The following is a 21512-nucleotide window of genomic DNA, read 5'->3' on the forward strand; positions in this document are numbered from 1 at the left end:
GGAACGGTATTTCGGGAGATTTTCCTGCCCTGCATATTTACTTTGGCACTACAGAACGGTATTCCGGGAGATCCCCCTGTCTTGCATATTTACTTTTAGAACTACGAGGCGGTACCTCGGGAGATCCTCATGTCTTGCATATTTTTCTATGGATGCACTTGCCTTTGATTATTTTATTTTTCCGTGATATGTAAATTCTTGTGTTCTTCCGTGATGTATTATTTGATTTTATTATGTGTTTTGGTATTCCTTGTTGTATTGTGTTGGCTTTGGCTCTTTGTACAAGACAGTGCATATTTGTGTTTATGATTTTTACTAGTTTTCAAGAATTGAGTTATTTCGAATAAAAGAAATTACTATTATGTTTTAATTTAATAAATTTTACATCCAAATTAGTAGTCATCAGATGCTTCATTTTAATTGAAATATCATTTTCTTCACCCAAACGAGTTCAAAAATAAACTCATTTCTTTGATGATTTCTTACTTGATTTAAAAATTATAAACTCACTTTAGTGGAAATAAATTGATCATGTGCATCTTATATACATTGAGGATATTGGCATGTGAATTGTACGTGCAGTTGTGATATGAAATGAGGGCACGAGGTGCCGGAAAAATATGATGATTTAATTATGGGCACGAAGTACCGTGGAGATATGAAAATAGGCTGAGACCCGTATTTTTATAATTATGAAATGAGGTGTCATATGGTGACTTTTTAATTGAAGAATTATATTCAAAATATTTATTTGGAAAGATTTTTATTTAGAAAGTATTATATGAAAGAATTATATTTGAAAGATATTTATTTGAGAAAAAATTATATTTGAATGAGAGTTATTTGGTAGAATTATATGTGAAGGACATTTATTTTAAGAATTTAATTTAATTTGGTGTACTTGCATTTATTATTTGTTGAGCTATATTAAATGGTATTTTGTTGTCTTGTTGTGCATATCACTGGTTGTTTTATGATGTCCTTATTATTATCTGTTTCCTACTATCTTGTATATTATATTGCACAGGCTATTAGATTAGTGAGTGTCTTGACTGTACCTCGTCTCTACTCCACTGAGGTTAGTCTTGATACTTACTGGATACCGACCGTGGTGTACTCATACTACACTTCTGCACATTTTTGTGCAGAGCCAGGTATTGAAAATATCGGACTTGAGCAGAGTTAAAGCGGGACTTGTTAGTATGGTAATTTATCAGAACTATTCCTAGCTTAATCAGTGTTGTGTGTGAGATTTCTAGAATTTCATTGCTAAACCTGTCATTAGAGACGGAGTACTGGGAAGTCTGTGATAAGTTTGGAGCTACGACTCATGCTTGTGGTGCAATAAGAGTTTCACCGAGTTTGAAAGTATTCATTTATGTATTGGTTGACTTTAATTTATCTAATTTGGTTTGTAATATGAGAATCATTTGACAAATTGATGATTATGTGTAAAGCTGAAAGTGGGTTTGATTTAATTTAATTTTTTCGGTAATTACATGTTCTTATTTAGAAGTTTGTGCTATTCCCATCATTTGCATGAATGTGGTGGATTATCTTTGGGCTACTGTATTTCTGAGAAGCATTGGGCCTTCATATTTGGCCCATTCGAGGCAGCATAAATAATTTGGACTCTCAAGTACCTTGGGACACATGGGCTCAATTTCAAGCCCATCCAGCTTTATTAGAAGCCCATCGTTATTTAATTGGACTCAATTGGAGGTCCTAATATGAATACTCGTTTAAATCTAACTTATAACATCTCCTCTTAATTCCTTAGTCTGCAATTAATCAATGTTAAGGAAATAGTTCAACTTTAATATGGGTTTCTGATAGCTTCAGTTGTTGACTAGCTGCCTTTACAACCAACTTTCCACTGTGTACCTACATTCTTCCAAACAATTTCGGACTTTAGTGTATGGTGACAGAACTCATGTTTAATATTTATGAACCACAAACACTGTATTCCCAAAATGGCTCCATAATTCTAAAACTTCGGCACATGACCTTAAACGTAGGAAATTAATTAACTCATGAACATCGTACTTTGTTTTAGGCGCGATTAATAATAAATCATCGCGACTATGGGTATGGCTCCCATGGCATAGTTATGATACATAATCTCAATTCGAGTGTGCGTTTCACGTGACCCGACCATGACTTCAAATAATAATAAAATAAATATATTATAAATCGTGGGTGCGTTTCACGTGACGCGATTCGCAATGTGTACAAAAATAATAAGTATGCGACATCGCGACTTATATAAATAAATTTCATAAATATTAAAAGCGGTCAAAGGTAAAATGCACAATAGGTTTAAAATATGTAATAAATTAGATAATTAAGCCAAGTATTAATTGTTAAGCGACCGTGCTAAAACCACAGAACTTGAGAGTGCCTTACACCTTCTCCCCGGTTAACAGAATTCCTTACCCAGTCTTCTGTGTTCGCGGACCATAATAGAGTCAGTTTTCTCGATTTGGGATTCTAAAGTAAACCGGTGACTTGGAACACCATAACAATTATTCCAAGTGGCGACTCTAAAATAAATAAACAACCTCATTTCGATTAATGTCATTTTAATTGGAAAAATTCCCCTATCCTTTCGGAAAAAAGGAGGTGTGACATGCCTTGGTTAACGTATACACATGATAAGAAAACTTTGAGTTTTCAAATCTAGGAAGTTGTTTTACATATATTTCCTCCTCAATGAAACCATTTAAGAAGGCACTCTTGACATCCATCTGAAAAAGTCTGAATTTCTTGAAGGATGCATATGCAAGAAAAATTCGTATCGACTCTAGTCGAGCTACTAGTGCAAAGCTTTCATCATTGTCAACTCCCTCTTGTTGAGAATATCATTGAACTACTAATCTGGCTTTGTTCCTTATGACTTTTCCATCCTCGTTGAGCTTATTTCTGAAGACCCATTTAGTTCCAATTACAGTAGCGTTTGTAGGCTTAGGCATCAATTTCCATACTTGGTTCTTATCAAATTGATCCAGTTCTTTCTGCATGGCCTGAACCCAGCTTGAATCTTTGAGAGCCTCGTCTATCTTCTTTGGTTCAATCTGGGAGATCAAGGCTAAGTTTGCCTTCTTCTTGTGAGCTCCTCTGGTTTTCATCCCTTCACTTGGATCTCCTACGATAAACTTCTGAGGATATTCTGGTTCACTCCTCCATTCATTTGGTCGTGTTATGCTTTTAGGAGTAGTCGACTTTATCTGTGCTTCTGGTTGACTGTTGCTAATTTCACCAGTCGACTCTATGACATTTTCTACCCTGTTAGTCGACTCTTGGAGATTTCTTGACTGAGTTGTTTCTTGATTTTGATCTCCATCACCTACAATGGTTCCTTTCTCAGCCGAAGTGTTATTTTCATCAAATACTATATGTACTGATTCTTCTACAGATAAAGTGCATTTATTATAAACTCTAAATGATCTACTGTTTATAGAATAACCTAGAAAAATACATTCATCACTTCTTAGATCAAATTTACCAAGATTTTTCTTACAATTGTTGTGAATAAAATACTTGCTCCCAAAAGTATGGAAGTAGCTTATGTTGGGTTGTTTACCTTTCCACAGTTCGTATGGAGTTTTCTTCAAGATTGGCCTTATGAGACATCTGTTAAGAATATGGCAGGATGTACTTACTACTTCTGCCTAGAAGTGGTTTGGCAATGAGTATTCTAGTAACATGGTTCTAGCCATATCTTTTAGAGTTCTGTTTTTCCATTCCACTACCCCATTCTGTTGAGGTGATCTTGGGGATGAGAAATTATGAGTGTATCCTTAATCATTGCAGAATTCTTCAAATGCTCTACTCTTAAATTCTCCTCCATGATCACTTTGAATGGTTGTAATAAGATATCACTTTTCTCGTTCAACTCTTTTACAGAAGATCTCAAAGTTTTTCAAAGCTTCATCTTTGTGAGGTAAAAAAATCACCCATGTAAAATGTGAGTAGTCATCAATAATAACAAATGCATATCATTTTCCTCCTATGCTAGCAGTTTTAGTAGGTCCAAACAAATCCATATGAAGCAGTTGTAAAGGCTTAGATGTGGACACAATGTCTTTGATTTTGAAAGAGTTCCTAGTCTGTTTACCAATCTGACATGCATCACACACATGACTTCTAGAAAAATTGAGTTTGGGAAGATCAATAACTAAATCATGCTTGGATAGTTTATCTATAAGATGCATGCTTGCATGACCAAGTTTCTTATGCTATAACCATGGATCATCAGGCATGGATGTTAAACAGATATGACCATCTATATTTTCGAAACCATCAAGAATGTAGACATTTCTATACCTTTTTCCTGGAAGGATTATTTTACCTGACTCATCTTCAATAGCACAACCTATTTTCTTGAATTTTACCTCATATTCGGAATCACACAGTTGGTTTATACTTAGCAGATTATAGTTGAGTCCATTTACGAGATAGACTTCAGTGATATCGCAGTTGTTATTGAATGGGAATGTGCCAGTGCCAACTATCTTCCCCTTTGAGTCATCTCCAAATTTAACACTTCCACCATTTATTTTAGTGACCTCTTTGAACAGGTTTTTGTCACCTGTCATATGGCTGGAACACGCACTATCTAGGTACCATTTTTCTTTGCGTCTCTTTCTGTGGTGTTCCTGCAAAATGTAACAATTACTTTCTCTTAGGTACCCAAGCTTGCTTGGGTCCTTTTTGGTTAGTATTACTAAGATTAGGATTGTCTTTGGGTTTCCAAATCCACCCTGGAACATTTGATTTTCGAAAACGACAAAAGGAAAATTTATGCCCACTTTTATTACAAAAGTGACATACAGAAGGTGATCCATTTTTGGATCTTCCACTAGTGCTTGTGGACTCTGTTCTGGTTGGTCCCTTTTCGGTTGACTTGTAAGTCGCCTGGTTGGACTTAACAGAACTATGACTCGTGGATTTGCGCATGCCATTGAGTTGCATTTGCAATTCCTGAAATTCTTCTTGAAGAACTTCCTTTTCAATTTCACATACTTCAAGCTTGAGTTTTCAGTCTTTCTTTTCCCTATTGAGTCTCTTTAGTTCATTCATCAACTTTTGAGACTCTTTTTTTTTTTTTGTTAAGAGGGAAACCCGCATCCGCTACACTTGGTGCGCACTGGGTAAACCTCCTCATGTGTAATAGCCTGCAAACCACACAGGGGAGGTACAACTTTTGAGACTCTTTTAAAGTAAGGTCAAGAATATCATGCAATTCATTGCATCTTTCACAGTTATAGGATCTTACCTCGCTTTTTTCACCTCGTGCCATAAAACAGTTTTCATTTTCATCCTTGCATTCGTCATCTGAAACATCTTCATCTGTCCAACAACCCGAAAGTTTGTTTATGTCATTTTCCAGAATTGTCATGAAGCACAGATTTGCTATTTCTTCTGGTTCTGAAACGTCTTCATCACTCCAGCTTCCAAAGGATTTATTCTTGTTAGATCCACTGGCAACTTTTCTTTTTAGATCTGGGCATTTAGCTTGTACATGTCCGTATCTTCCACACTTCATAACATTTTCCATCATTCTTGTCCTGCTCATTATATTGCCTGGTTCACCTTGATGATATTCTTCCTCTTTTTGTGTTTCTGTATCCTCTCATTAGACCATCCATGTTCCTTGATACCATGGCAATTTCTCCCTCGGGGGCTTCAAGACCATTGTCAATGTCATTTTCTGTCCTATCAGTTGTAGCCTTGAATGCGACTGTTTTCTTCTTTTCTTCCCGAGTTGTTTTCTTGAGATGAGTCTTTTCAAATGCTATAAGATCCCTCGAAGTTCATCATACGATAATTTGTTCAAATCTTGTGATTCAAGTACAACTACTTTTGTCTGCCAAGTCGTAGGGAGTCAAAATTTTCCGAACTTGATCACCACTTGTATATGGTTTACCAAAAGCTTTTAGATCACTCATGATTTTGCTAAACCTTACAAATATTTCTTCAATGGATTCTCCTTCTTTTATCTGGAAGAGTTCGTAATCATGAACCAATATATTGATATGCGTTTCTTTCACCTTGTTGGTTCCTTCATAAGTGACTTCTAGTTTATCCCACATTTCTTTAGTTGTATCACAACTGGATATTTTTTTTCATATTCTTCTCCACTTATAGCATTATAAAGTAGATTTCTGGCCTTAGCATTAACTTGAACAACTGTCATCTACTCGTCTGTATATTCGTCTATATCTTCCGGATCAGCATCAAGTTGTACTACTACAGGCAGTGGATAGTTCCCTTTCTTGATTACTCGCCAAACTTTGACATCATATGACTTTGCATATATTTCTATACGCACTTTCCAGTGAGAAAAATATTGTCCATTGAAATAAGGTGACCTGACTTGTGATGTTCCTTCTTGAAAGAGTGCTCCAACAATTTCTTGATTTGCCATGATCTTTTCTCACAAGCTGTTAAGCAAAGAAGAGTAAGACTAGCTCTGATACCAATTGAAAGTACAAGAGGGGAGGGTGGATTGCTTATTTTAAAATTAGTTATTATAGGTTGACTAGTTTACCAATTAGTCGACTAGAAATAAGAGCGAGATAGTAAGAAGTACAGAATTAAAATACAGAAGTAAAGTGCAGGAATTAAAGACACCGGAGTTTTTATACTGGTTCGGATTCAATGTGAATCCTAGTCCAGTCCCCTTGGGTTGCAAGGGTATTCTCTTTCAGTGATTGAGTTTTTTGAGTACAAAGTGAATGGTGTAGTTTTACATCAACTGCTCAGTTTCTATGCCTCTCGTCTTTTCTTGATATAATGCCTCACCAGTGATTTTCTCTCTTTCTTTTCTAACTTGTTACACATCAGATCTAGTAGAACTACAATGTTTGTTTGAAGTAGAATAAAGAGAGAATAAATGGTTTGATCAAAGTATATCTCATCAAGTTTGAAACGATCGTATATATACTTTTCAGGAGGCCTTAGAGTCGAGAGATTTGCGAACCCAAGAGATTTGATCCTTGAAAGGAATCACAGATTGATTCTTTCCAAGAATAAGATTGATTCTCGTTATACTTCTTTGATGAGTGGACTTTGATAGCTTTACATCTTTAAGCCTTGATATCCGCCGGATTTCCAGTGTTGGCTATGCCTTTGCCGAACCTTTAGTACTTCTTTCCTTTTTATTGTAGATAGCTTCAATCATCTTCTGATTGATATATTTCTTCAGCTTTGATTTCTCTCCTTGATGGCTTCAATCATACTCTGATTGATATCTACCTTCAACTTTGATTGATTATCTATTTCCAAACCTTTATTGCTTCGCTGACTCCTTGATTGCTTAAGTCAATCTTTGATTAATACTTTTCTTGAGTCCCTACATCAAACACAATTATATTATTTTTCATCATTAAAACCAAGATCTAACAACACCCACTTTGTATCAACTTGAATAAAGATTATTGTTGTTTAAAAGAAAGAAAAAAGAAAAACAATTCTTCAAATACAATTATCGCATACTTGACATGCTCAAAAGCCGGAAAAATGGAAAATTGTGTCAGCATGGGCCCTTCATAAGTGTTTGGCCGCAGATACTTAGAGATCTGCGATGAGATATTTTTGTACTCAGACTTGAGAATTTAGCCGCACACGTGCACCACTAGCTACGTAAATTATTGGTGGTAAATTAAATACAAATAAATCTGAATACAAACTTAAAAATAAAAATATTGTTTATGATCCCAAATATATCATATTGTAAGTATAAAAATATATTACTAAAGAAAAACAGAAATTTGAAAGAAAAATTAGAAGGTTAAAATTAAATTATTGACTTTTGAAATTTATGGTCCTAAACAATTCAAAAAAAAGGCTCAGAGTATTTATGTGGTTATAAAATTTTCTCATTAAGGGTGAAATTGTAAGTTTAAACAAATTTGTTTTCAAATTTAAAAAGTGATCATTCTTTTTGGAACAGATCAAAAAGAAAATAATTTCACATAAACTGAAACGGAAGTAATATTATATTTGAATATATTTTAGAAAAGAATGTCACATAAATGAATTAGATGGAGTCATAGTATTATTGAATCTAAAAGAAAGAAAAAAGAATAAACCTATCAACTTAATCGAAGAAATAAAATTGAAGAATAGCATCGCGAATAATAATAACTATATCAAACTAGAAAGTGAAAGTAGTTTAAAAGTCTTGCATTCGATTGAGAATGAAATTTTGTTCTACAAAAAAGTTTTTTGTTTTTCTTAAAAAGCAAATCGGTGTGATATGAATATTTTTTTAAACCAATGAACTTCTAATATTAATGCTTTAGTAGAAAACTAAAAAAAATGGACAAGTGGTAACTTATTGAAATTAATCAGAATATTTTGCGTGTAAAAATGTACTTATAAAAACGAAAAAAGAAAGAAAAGAAACAACCAACTGACCAAGGGAAAGGGGTATGTTTTTTTGCAAATCAATAATAAAATAATTCATTCATCAAGTGGGTGGTTTTATTATTATTTTCTATACGTTAGCAGATTTCTTGGAAATTGTATAACGCACACAATACAGATTTCACCACTTGGTTCTTTTTTTATTTCTTTTATTCTAGCCAATGAATAGAGACTTTTCCTCTTTTTTCCTTTTTAGTAACAAAGACAAAGCTACTTGTCAGCAGCTTATTCATCGGAATATTTAAGCGAGTGGTTTTATAATAAAAGCAAATTTTGCTTCCAATTTTATAGGTAAAATTCTTATCCATACCCTAAAATATTTCTAAAAAAAGTTTTATTTTTTTAAAAAAGTATGAGTTTGTTTGTGTTATATAACATATATCTAAAGAGAATTATATCAAATGCTATCCGCAATTTCATTATATTAAGTTATAATTACAAACTAAAAAGAAAAAGAAAACTCTCATGCTTCAATAATCGCCACCACTCAAAAAAAGAAAAGAGATAAAAGCGTTTGGTCGTATCACCGAAAATATTTTAGATGAACTATCTCACTATTTAATACTCTCCAAAATTTAGGAACTATTTTAAATAGATTGTCAAAGAAAAATATAAGGGAAGAAAATATGTTTCCCTCTTTTAATGAAAAATATTTTTGAAGGAATTTTTTTTTGATATTTAAGTGTCAGATGGATGACTTATTTTTCCTTCGTATCAAAGACACCGAAAGTGGTATAATAATATTCAAGCCAAATACAAATTTAAATCATGAAATTAAATTCGGCTCACTAACTTTATTTGCCTTTTATGAGAAGTTCACTCTAAAGTTCGGATCATTACAAAAAACAAATTCTTTACAAAAGAAGGTATGTTCATTGGTCGAATTGGTTAATATTTTTCAATTATCAAATTAAATTAACTGTGTCAGATTTTTAAATTTATAAATCAAATCAAACTAGCCAAAGTCAGATTTTTCGATCTCGGTTTTTCTCAAGTTCTATATTTCTTGATTTTTTTGTTTTTTTTTCTGGTACATTCTTCATACCACAAAATATATAACTTGTGCTTCAAATATTTCTTTAATCCTAGTAGGACTCAATTATATAAGATGTTTCTTAAGAAAACAATACAAAATGTGAGACAAATCATGACATTATACTAAATATTTAATAATAAAGATAATAAATTGCATAAAATAAATATTGCTAATTAATAAGCGTAATAAAATAAACATAATCTAAAAGTACTAAAATAAGTTACGAAAAATAAGTACTATTAATTACATGACTAAAACTAAAGAAAAAATAACATCAAGTATGTATTTTCACAGTCTAAACCAATGCAACACAAAAATATAACATCCAACATTATTACTATTCCTAGTGTTGAATTGATTTTTTTTATTAGCATTAATATTAATTTGGTTTTGATTTGGATTTTATTTGAGTTACTAATATTTATGGGCTATAAAACTTATTGAACCATTTAAAAATTCTAAATCCAATTAGTTTAAATTTTAAAAGACAAAAACTTTTAAAAAGTTTGAGAAATATTTATAAATTACATTACGATTATGTACAAAAATTTCTAAAAATTATATACATATAATGTCGGGTTGATTTTATTTTGTTTTTACCTTTTTTTTTTTAGTTAAAACTAAATTAAATTAATTATGATTAAATTTTTTTTAATATCAAGCCAAATTAAACGAAATATTATTTTTTTATATTTGATTTGAATTACCGATTTGATACAAATTGCTGATTTTTTTGTTACATCTCTAAAAGAAGGCGTTTAGTTAGGAGTGTTTCAATATGATTGACGAATATATTAATATTAATTCACACTTATTAATGTAGCCAACAAGTGATGTCATAATCATGACAAACGATTTTTTTCTTTCCCTTATCCTTTTGGAACTTGATGGATAAGTGGAGAGAAAAGAAGTACGCAAATTGCACCAGATAACTTTCTAAACACAACAATTATTATCTGAGTTAGGCATCAGCTCCACCTCAGCTCTTTGACTCCCATAATTGAACATATTAAAAACGATTAAATCCCATTCAAATATTCCACGTGTTCATTTCATGATTGTCTTTGTGGGCCCATTCTGTCTAATCACTTCCTTAAACGCAAGATATTTCCCTCCACAATCTAATCTCAAGAATTTTCCATATGATCCACGGGTTCGAAAGCCGTGGAATCAATCATGTATAAGGAAGGCCTTGAATTAATAAAAAATTATTTTTTATAAATTATTAGTTACAGAATCGAACCGTAAAATTAATCACTAATGTTAGCATCAGAATAAACGGTTGATATTATACCCGCTTGAGATACGATCATTCTTCAGATCCTACGTGAACAAAGTATATTTCGTACACCGGACTGCCCTTTTTTCTTTCTTTATATATATATATATGATTCATATCTAATATAGATTTTCTCTACAAAAAAGCGACCAAGTTGGATTGTAAATACCAACCGATTAAATTTGTTTGAATATAATATTTACATATTTAGAAAAACCATTAAAATCCCTTAAATTACAGAATTATACTACTTTTAAAAATATTTCCTTACCCATCCAATCTCAATAAAGTTCATGAATTTCTTGAAACATTCTTCATTGGTCAATAATTTAAATAACTCAATTCTTAGCCGTCACGAAAACTCACTTTTCCTTTCCCGTTTCTTCACATAATCACCTTGTTAATTTACTAATACTAAATTTCTATACGATTGACCTCTAAAAACTGTACTTTTTACTTTTCTTTTAAAAATATCAGCCATTTGATAACCTCAGACTTTGCTGTATCCACATACATTAATCTTACTCGTATCAACAACCTCTGCTGCTGTTCTATTGGACCAAATTCAGGATTATGATACTAATTTCGGTACAAAGATTACCATATCATACTCAGTATATTTTCATATATGGGTTATGAGTTCGGTATAAAAGTTGAGATTATATTTATTTAATATTTTATTATAATACCGATAAATATTTTATATCAATCTTGATACGAGTATTATTTATCCCATATTGAACTAGGGATGATAATCACATAATTACACGTATTGCATCATTCCTCGATAAGCTCTTGTAATAAATCATCTACAATGATAATAAGTACACTTCAATTCCAAGTAAGAGAGTCTGAAATCCTCATTACTCATATTTCTTCATTTAAAATTCATTAAGAAAATCAATGTTTCACAGATGAAAGCATAACACTTGTCCACAAGGGGGCGTATTCACCCTTATACAATAAGGCATTACAGGACACCGCTTGATCGATATTTTCCTCTAGATATTTGTAAGAAAAATAAAAATATTGAGAATACATATAGAAAATGATACCGCTTGTCATTATAGTAATTTATTTATTTGTTTATGTCTTTTAAATTATGACACGGCTTATGAAAAGTCTTGCGTACGCCATTGTTTGTCCTGTCAAATCATACCAGATTTTTCTTTATACAAATAGCCGGGTAGATTCATTATTTATTTTTCGTAGTTAGTATACATAAATTATATATTAATAACATACAATTATACAGATATCATACATAAATTATAATTTTTTCATTCGTATATCTATTTTTAGTTTAAGCGGTTGAGTTGGCTATTTTAGGTTAATATTCGTTTCATAAACCGAAGAGTCGTTCTAAATTTGTCATTTTCTCTTTCAAGTAGGCACAACTTGCCGGCTCAAGAAACTACGGTCCAACGTGGAAGTCTGATCCACCGTCACACTTAACGACCGCCGTTTTCCTCGAACCAATATTTGTTTTTTGTTTTCGGACAGCAGAAGAAACCGATGTAGGCTTGGTTTTGGCAGACCAAAATTACCAATCATGTTTCAATTCACTTCTATTTCTGGCCATCGTCTCAACCCCTTCATTATTACTATAAATAGCCAAATCCAAAAGCCAATTCTCACGCCCTTCTCTTTCCCAATAAACCATTTTTCTTACTCATTAACCAAACCCATTATTCCTTTTCGATCCTCTGTTTCGTCACTTCCTTCAATTCTTGCTCACAAAGTAAGTCTATTCTGCCTTTTCGCATTTGCTTTTTCCTCAGTTGTATTTTTTAATTAATCAGTTTTGTTCATTATAAATTTGTACTAACGAACCATAGAGTTGTTTTTTTAATAATTTGTTGATCACGGGTTCATAATCTGATAACAGAGAAAACTAATCCCGCTGATGTTTACCTTAAAAGATAGGAGAAAATTTTCAAATAAACACTATTGATTTGTATTCTATTCTCACCTTAATTTATGACTCTGGACATAAATTACTTAAATTGGGTACATTACTTATATAAGTTATGAAATTACTAATTACTGTTTTATTATACGAGATTGTTAAATATTTGCGAACCTACTCTTTCTTAATTGAAGAATTAACCCAAATAGTTGCGAACCTAATCTCTTAAACTAAAAATAGCCGGCGATGGATAATATATGTGTAACTGATGTATACTGTGTGTATAACTATGTATTAATCAATATATAATCTATGTATACCGGCTAGAAAAAGTAAACAGTAAATATGGTCGGCTATTTGTGTAACAATCCCTTCTTAATTTAACTACATTAGTGGGAAAAGATTCTTATTTTAGCATGGTGATAAAAGATTGTAATTTGGATTCGAATTTATTTTTCATTCCAGGGAAGTGAAGTTGAGTTTGAGAAGGGGGTCGAGGAGGAGGAATCCGCTATGACGATTACTCCAGCGATTAGAATTTCCGATAGGAAGCTGGTGATAAAGGACAGAACAATATTAACAAATGTACCAGACAATGTGATTACCACTTCCGGTGCAGCATCAGGTCCAGTGGAAGGTGTATTTATAGGCGCAGAATTCGATCAAGAGAATAGCCGCCACGTCGTGCCGTTAGGAAAATTACAGGATGTTAAATTCTTATCTTGTTTCAGGTTCAAATTATGGTGGATGGCTCAAAAAATGGGTGACAAAGGAAGTGAGATTCCACTTGAAACCCAATTTTTACTTGTCGAAACCAAAGATGGGTCGCACCTCGGATCCGATAACAACAACAATGACAATAATATTGTTTATGCAGTTTTCCTTCCATTAATCGAAGGTTCATTTCGAGCTGTTCTTCAGGGGAATCCTGAAGACGAGCTTGAATTGTGCCTCGAGAGCGGGGATAAGGATACTGTCAGCTCGGCATTTAATCAAGCAGTTTATGTGCATGCCGGTTGTGATCCGTTTATTGTTATTACAGAGGCGATAAGGGCGGTGAAATTACACCTCAAGACTTTCCGGCAACGGCATGAGAAGAAACTCCCCGGAATTGTTGATTACTTCGGGTGGTGTACGTGGGATGCTTTTTACCAAGAAGTTACTCAAGAAGGTGTTGAAGCCGGCCTTGAAAGTCTCACTGCCGGCGGAGTACCGCCGAAATTCGTCATCATCGATGATGGTTGGCAATCCGTCGGCACGGACGTGGAAGTTGAAAAGCCGTTAATGAGACTTACAGGATTAAAAGAAAATGAGAAGTTTCAGAAGAACAAAGATCCAACAGTGGGGATTAAAAACATTGTGAATATAGCTAAAGAAAAATACGGATTGAATTACGTGTACGTGTGGCATGCAATAACAGGTTATTGGGGCGGGGTCCGACCCGGAGTGAAGGGGATGGAGGAATACGGATCGGTTATGAAGTATCCGGAAATTACAAAAGGGGTGATGGAGAACGAACCTGGTTGGAAAACGGATGCGATTGCGGTTCAGGGTTTGGGTTTGGTTAACCCGAAAAGTGCTTATAAGTTTTATAATGAAATGCATAGTTATTTGGCATCAGCTGGGGTAGATGGATTGAAGGTGGATGTGCAGTGTATATTGGAGACCCTAGGGGGTGGTTTAGGGGGTCGGGTTGAGCTCACGAAACAGTATCATCAAGCTCTTGATGCTTCTGTTTCTAAGAACTTCCCCGATAATGGTTGCATTGCTTGCATGAGCCACAATACTGATGCACTTTACTGGTACGTTCACTTTCTATTTTGGTTAAATACTTTTGATCTTTTTATACTAATTCATAGTTAGCTCTATTTTACCATTTTTAGGTGTTTTCTGTGTACTTTGTTTCTGTCCTGTCGAAGAAAAAAAAAAAAAAGAAACATTGTTGATGATTTTGATGATGTCCTGTATAAGTTATTCATTTGATGTTAGCATGATCTGTATTTCTCATGTTATCCACTAATTTTTGGTCAGTTTCTTGAAAATTTTGAGATATTTATTGATTTTGGAAAGTAAAGGCAATTTATAATATGTAAAGATCTGATTTTTGAGACTGCTCTCTGGTGGTGTTTTGATTATCTTTAATTAAGAAATAGAATATTCCTAAAGTTTTAAGTGAATTATATTACCATCTAAACTGTTTCTTGTTTGTTAAAGTTTTTCTTTTCGTTAGAATATTCATTCAATATGATACATGACCGATGTGTCTCTTCTTGATTTCTCAATGTCAATCATATATGTGACTAATGTGGTAGTTGAGCTAGAACTTATGGCATATAGTATGAAGCTATTGCAGTTGCAGATTCTATAACTTATTTTAATGTTGAAATTCTGTAACTATAGTGATATGTTGTGTTTGGATCATTGAATGAAACAGCTCAAAGCAGACAGCTGTTGTAAGAGCATCTGATGACTTCTATCCGCGAGATCCAGTCTCACATACCATTCACATTGCTTGTGTGGCATACAATAGTGTGTTCCTTGGGGAAATTATGCTGCCTGATTGGGACATGTTCCACTCCCTTCATCCAGCAGCCGAGTATCATGGCTCGGCTAGGGCGTTGAGTGGTGGACCTGTCTATGTTAGGTAAGAAATTGATATCCGACGAGTATTTATGAATCCTTGTTTTGTAATAACAAATTATGTGATGATTTGCGACAAGTTGCTAATTTTTTATATGTTCTGAATGACAGTGATGCACCTGGCAAGCACAACTTTGATGTCCTAAGGAAGCTTGTTCTCCGAGATGGTTCAATTCTTCGAGCTCGTTTGCCTGGTCGACCTACAAAGGATTCCCTTTTCTCCGATCCTTCTCGGGATGGTGTTAGGTAAGCATTTCATTTTCAAAATCAATGCTATTTATAGTAAGTTTGCTTTAGGTGGTCCTTAATTTTGAAATTTTCTACCGATAAACTTTATTTGATTAGAGTGAAAAGGAACGGTAAAGTTGTCTCCGTGTGACCTATAGGTCACGGGTTCGAGCCGTGGAAGCAGCCATTAATGTTTGTATTAGGGTAGGTTGTCTACATCACACCCCTTGGGGTGCGGCTGAACCCTGCGTGAATGCGAGATACTTTGTGCACCGGGCTGCTCTTTTAGTGAAAAGGAAACTAGTAGAATCCATTGCTTCAGACTCGGCCAAATACACATGCAAAAAAGAAAAAAGGTGTAATGGTAGTGTACTTTAACCACAAAGAGGTGCAAGTTAGACTCTTCTCTACTTCTCTTTTGAAGTTCTAACTATGGTGTTTATTTGGCTGGAAATTAGCGGTGAACTGTTTTTTAATTTGATTGCAATGGCGTTTATAGTATCTAACTATTCTAATAATGTGTTTCAGCCTCTTGAAGATATGGAACATGAACAAATACACTGGTGTGCTTGGAGTATACAACTGCCAAGGTGCAGCATGGAACACAGTTGAAAGGAAGAACACATTCCACGAAACTAATTCCGAGGCGATAACAGGCTATGTCAGGGGTCGTGATGTCCATTTCATATCTGAAGCTGCCGTAGACCCCAACTGGAGTGGAGATTGTGCTCTTTACTCCAATGTGAGCGCTGAGCTTGTTGTTCTCCCTCACAATGCAGTGATTCCCATTTCTTTGAAGGTCCTCGAGCACGAGACATACACTGTTACACCAATTAAGGTCTTGGCACCTGGCTTCAGTTTTGCACCGTTAGGGCTCATTGACATGTACAATGCTGGTGGGGCGATCGAGGGACTAAAATACGAGGTGAAGTCGGGCGCAGAATTGTCTGAACTAGAGACTGGATACCAAGGTGAAGGAAATCTTGTTGCTGAAGATAGAATCGAGAACTTGAGCACAGAAGCAGTTGCAGTAGTGTCGATGGAAGTAAAGGGGTGTGGTCGATTTGGTGCTTACTCGTCTGTCAAGCCAAGGAAGTGCACTGTGAGTGGAGACATGGTTGATTTTGCCTATGACTCAGACTCTGGTTTGTTAACTTTGAATCTTGATGATATGCCTACCGCTGATCAGAAAGGGCATCCCATTGAAGTTGAAGTATAGATATTTAAAAGGCATTATTTTGGGGACATAGATGCTTCTGGGATTAAAACAAGTGAAACCTACTACATTATTTTGGCTCTTCACATCCCTCCTTGGGTTTGCGAATTGCGAGTGAGATTGCACTGGTTGGGACTGGTTAGATTTGTATAAACTTCCCGGCCTAGATTATGATCTCTATGCTTTGTCCCCACTGATTTGTATTACCATTGAATTCTTAGCTCCATTTACCTTTTTCATTGAAAGTAGGCATGGCAAAAGCTGGTGAAAGAAGGAAGGATAAATCTATGTAGTTCTACTTTTGATGGAATATTCATGTCCTATAATAACGCGATGATTGTATTTGATGTTGTGTTCATTCTTTCCAACTTTTTTGCTAATCTGAAGCAGAAAGAAAGATGTTAAACGTAGATAATTAATGGTGATCTCTTCATCAGAAAAGATAATTAATGGTGATCTTGCCACATATCACATAACTAGTAGGGGTAGCCCGAGCTAACATTCAGTGAATAATTATCTTCATTTTAAGCCCTGGCAGCAAATTTTTATCTTTGAGAACAGTTGTCTTTGTGTTCTTGAGCTTAGGGTCTACCAGAAACAACTTCTCTACCTTCATAAGGTAGGGGTAAGGTCTGCATACACACCATCCATCCTCCTCTGACCTCACTTGTGGGATTTCACTGGGTTTGTTGTTGTTGTAACAGTTGTCTTACTGCTAAGCTAAGCTTGCATATATTGTTGTATAAGTATGCAGCTATGGTTTCGCAATTAGAGCTACGATTAGAAGCTTCTGAGTTTCGGAGGTATGATGGAAACATAAATGCATGCATAAAAGGAGCTACCTGCATTTACAAGAATATACAAAGACATAGTTTGCATACTTATTTACACAAAATGTGAAAGTTTGTACTGCAATGAAAAAACGCATCAAAATCTGCATAGATATTTACACAAAAATGTGAAACATTGTAATGCAGTGAACTGCAGCATCAAAATCTGAACGCAAGCATTACAACTGCTGTAGGTTATCAAAAAACATTCAGGCGACTTTTGTTGCAGTCAAAATATGATGAAGTATCTGTATGAACAACAAATTGACAGTTAGAATAAAAGAAGAGTTGGAAATATGCAGATTGGACATACATTTTATTTTGCATTGTTCCAAAGTTAACCACACACTCTTTTTGCTAAAAAAGGCACAAGTTTTTTCTTCTCAGTTCAATACTTTCAATACTCTATAATGAAAATGAAGAGGTAGTATGAGTGCTTCTTTACTGGAAAAAGACTTAAATTGTTCAGAAAAGTTAACTGTATTCAAATTTTTAAACATTGTTGTTCATTTTTCACGCAACAAAACTTTTATTATATATGAGCTTACTCTTTGCATCGAGGTTGTTTATCAAGTATATGTTTTGTAATTTTGTTTGTATACCCAAAAGCAATCTCTTTGCCCGACTAACTCATACGAAAGCTATTAAAGGAAAAAGTATAAGTTATCAAGTTTCAACTTCTAACCTTCAGTGTTTTTGCGGAGGACTTGGTGATTGTATGTTTGGTTTCTTGCTTGCCGTTGCATCTTTTGTTGATGGACCGCGATCTGCTTCTACAGAAGTGATTGATTCTATCTTTCTTTTACTTCCCTAGCCAATGTCGTTGATGTTGAAGATTGTGGCAAGTCGAAGACGGTCTGTTTTTTGGGTGTAAGATAAGATGACAAATATACCAGCTGCTCTATCTGGCGTCCTGAGTAGTGACTTCTGCAAATGAATTTTGAACAACTTGTACAACAGGTGCGCTCAACAGGTAACAATTGCTTATGCGGAGAAAAGTTTAGAGCACACAGAATTAGTAAAGTGAAGATTTTAAATTAATTTCCAGTAAGTTGAATCAGTATGTACACTTTCACAATGGTAGTTTCATATATTTGGTCCGCTGTTAATGAAAGCATTCTTTCAGCCAATTTCACTGACACTAGTGCTGCTACTATTCCGCTCCCTTTTGTGATTTCAACTTCAAATACACATCTACGATGTTGTTTTTGTGCGAGTTAATTTTAGATGAAATATGGTAAATAACAAAGTTTTGGCTATCAGATGTCGGTAGTGATACTATGTCAATGGAAAGAGTTGTTATTACCTTGGAATCAACATTCTCTATAGCTTGCAGTTTGATACAAAGAACTTTCGTTTTGCGCTTGATTCGTGCTAGATGTTGACACTCAGAGCATAAAAACATGAAGAAAAGTTGAAATTCACTCGGCAATGATATTTCTCCTTCAACATAAAAACTTTGTGCCTGTTGAGAAAATCATAAAAAGGTCATACTTAGTAATTACTACATACAATAACTCGCAAGGTAAAATGGTGATCCCAATATCAGCCAACCCACTGGATAGTATATCTTATGTTGAAGTTCTTCCTGTAAATGCTCTAGCTGAGGATGTTATCTAATTGAATGTAGTCATTCTGTAGTTCATTATCTTTTTCTTGTTTCATCCCAGCTGTATATTATTTTTACAGCAGCAGTAGAAGTCTAATTCTTAATACGCCTAAGCGAATCAATAAAGTACTGCAAATGATTTCCAAAAGAAATCCTTGATAATGTATTCAAATGGAAGAATGTAAATGAACAAAGCCAGCATACAAGAAAACAACATAGTATACGCCGCGGAAAAGTTCAATATATAGGAGAAAAAATATTCTGAGCATAAAGTTATTTGAAGGAACACAAGTTGATCACAGCAATCACTCCGGTGGAATAACCGAACAACAAAATCAGATATTGATTTCCCGACAGTCTGATCCTTCGTTTCAACACATGCAATCCAAAAAAATGAAACACAATAATGATAATGCACAACGGTAATCAGATATAGCAGCAAAAGAAAAGTCGATGCCAAATCTAACCAAGATCATAGACCGTATCATATGTTTTAATAAACTCACAGTGGACTGTGAGGGAATGGCTGAAATAGGGACTATTTCATCTTCAAAAGGTGCAACATTTGGTGTTGAAGGCGATTCTGACGAACTTTTCAAAGTGTATGCAATTAGCATCTTCCCGTTGTCCTTTGCCCTGTAATGTAATGGTAGATATTGTGAATTTTGTTGGTATTATAATCTGCTAATTTCACAGTGAAGTTCAGTTTTCTTCGTGCTTCTATGCTCTGAGTGTCAACATCTAGCACAACTCAAGCGCGAAAAGAAAGTTCTTTGTATCAAAGAGCAAGCTACAAAGAATGTTGATTACAAGGTAAAAATAACTGTTACCATTGATATAGTATCACCACGGACCCAAAACTTTATTATTTACCATATTTCATCTAAATTAACTCGAAAAAAAAAAAATATCGCAGATATGAATTTGAAGTTGAAATCACAGACAGAGCAGAACAGTAGCAGCAGTAGTATGAGAGAAATTGGCTGAAAGAATGCTTTCACTGACCAGATATATAAAACTACCATTGTGAAAGTGTACATTCTAACAACTCTAGGATTATTTCCAACTTACTGAAAATTAAGTTAAAATCTTCACTTTACTCACTTGTTGTGCTCTAAACTTTTTTCCCGCACCTGCTGCACAAGCTATTCAAAATTCATTTGCGAAAAGCCATTACTCTGAACACCAGATAGAGCACCTGGTACATTTGTCATCTTTATCTTACACCCAAAAACAGACCGTTTTCGACTTGCTACAATCTTCAACATCAACAACCATTGGACAAGGGAACTAAAAGAAAGATAGAATCCATCATATCTGTAGAAGCATATCGCAGTCCATTAACAAAAAATGCAACGGCAAGAAGGAAACTAAACATACAATCATCAAATCGTCCGCAGAAACACCGAAGGTTAGAAGTTGAAACTTGATAGCTTTCAACTAACTGGGAATACAAAGGTAACGATAACTTTAGGTTCAATCTTTTAAAAACTGATGTTTAAAAGGAAGTTCTGTTTTTGCAGTTTAAGAACAAGGGAAAATAAAAGCAGAAAATAGATAAAACTATGGTCACCTTTTACTTCCACGTATATGCTACACACAAGTGACACAACAGTCAGGATAATTATTTCTGTTTATCTAAACATTTTCTCAAAATTATCCAACAAAATCCAAATTTATATGCTGTGAACCCCCGTCCAGATCACTTTGTTAAGTAATATTCCGATGTTAAAGATGAGAATACACGTGTTGAGGCAGCAACCGAAAGAGTCAGCTGTAGGGATGAACATGAAATGAATAAATTTACAGAAATACCCTTCGATAATTTGGTAATTCCAGGGGAGCACACATGTTGACGGAGCAGTGCCTATGTTCTTATAACAAGTAGTAGCGGAGGCGGGTACAAGATTTAAACTTTATGAGTTTAGCCTTTACGATTTTTAGTATTGAACTCATTATATTTTTAAAGTTATGGGTTCAAATTTACTATTTGTTGCAATGTTAGTACATTTTACACATAAATTTATGCTGCGTATCGAAAGTTATGGATTCAGTTAAATCTGTCATGTATATGCTACATACGCCCCTGAGCAGTAGTAATAGTAATATGTTAAGAAACTAAGTTTCTTTGGTTAAAGATGACATTAACTGAATCGCCAACACTAGCTCAAACATCATAATTTTATTTTCTAGACGATATACATAGATTATACACTTATTATAAATGATAATATATATATATATATATATATATATATATATATATATATATATATATAAATAGATTATACATTCACCAGCTATTTTCTTTCATTGTTGATCACATTACTGT

General features: G+C 34.1%; 2 protein-coding genes and 1 long non-coding RNA gene across 5 annotated transcripts; 1 reads left to right on the plus strand and 2 right to left on the minus strand.

Moving 5' to 3' along the window:
• Positions 1-2861: 2861 nt before the first annotated feature.
• On the minus strand, positions 2862-5578 carry LOC138901111 (uncharacterized). The gene is made up of 4 exons (XM_070188846.1): positions 5279-5578; positions 4834-5007; positions 4352-4658; positions 2862-3466 (listed from the first exon to the last, which is right to left on the minus strand). Exons 1-4 carry the CDS (start codon positions 5576-5578, stop codon positions 2862-2864), a joined length of 1386 nt encoding a protein of 461 aa, XP_070044947.1.
• A 6548-nt stretch (positions 5579-12126) lies between these two features.
• On the plus strand, positions 12127-17088 carry LOC104106497 (probable galactinol--sucrose galactosyltransferase 6). Its single transcript, XM_009615059.4, has 5 exons — positions 12127-12489; positions 13123-14459; positions 15092-15301; positions 15409-15543; positions 16054-17088. Exons 1-5 carry the CDS (start codon positions 12301-12303, stop codon positions 16742-16744), a joined length of 2562 nt encoding a protein of 853 aa, XP_009613354.1. The 5' UTR covers positions 12127-12300; the 3' UTR covers positions 16745-17088.
• Positions 17089-17562: 474 nt separating this feature from the next.
• LOC104106498 (uncharacterized) lies at positions 17563-20998 on the minus strand. 3 transcript variants are annotated; one of them, XR_688595.4, is made up of 6 exons: positions 20754-20997; positions 20285-20497; positions 19687-19816; positions 18878-19036; positions 18257-18765; positions 17563-17819 (listed from the first exon to the last, which is right to left on the minus strand). It is a non-coding gene; the product is annotated as an uncharacterized lncRNA (long non-coding RNA). The 3 variants fall into 3 exon arrangements; XR_688596.4 differs by having other exon boundaries at positions 18257-18498; positions 20754-20989; XR_001971276.3 differs by having other exon boundaries at positions 18257-19036; positions 20754-20998.
• Positions 20999-21512: the final 514 nt, after the last annotated feature.

This window comes from Nicotiana tomentosiformis, chromosome 11 (assembly GCF_000390325.3).
Source record: "Nicotiana tomentosiformis chromosome 11, ASM39032v3, whole genome shotgun sequence".
NCBI lineage: Eukaryota > Viridiplantae > Streptophyta > Magnoliopsida > Solanales > Solanaceae > Nicotiana > Nicotiana tomentosiformis.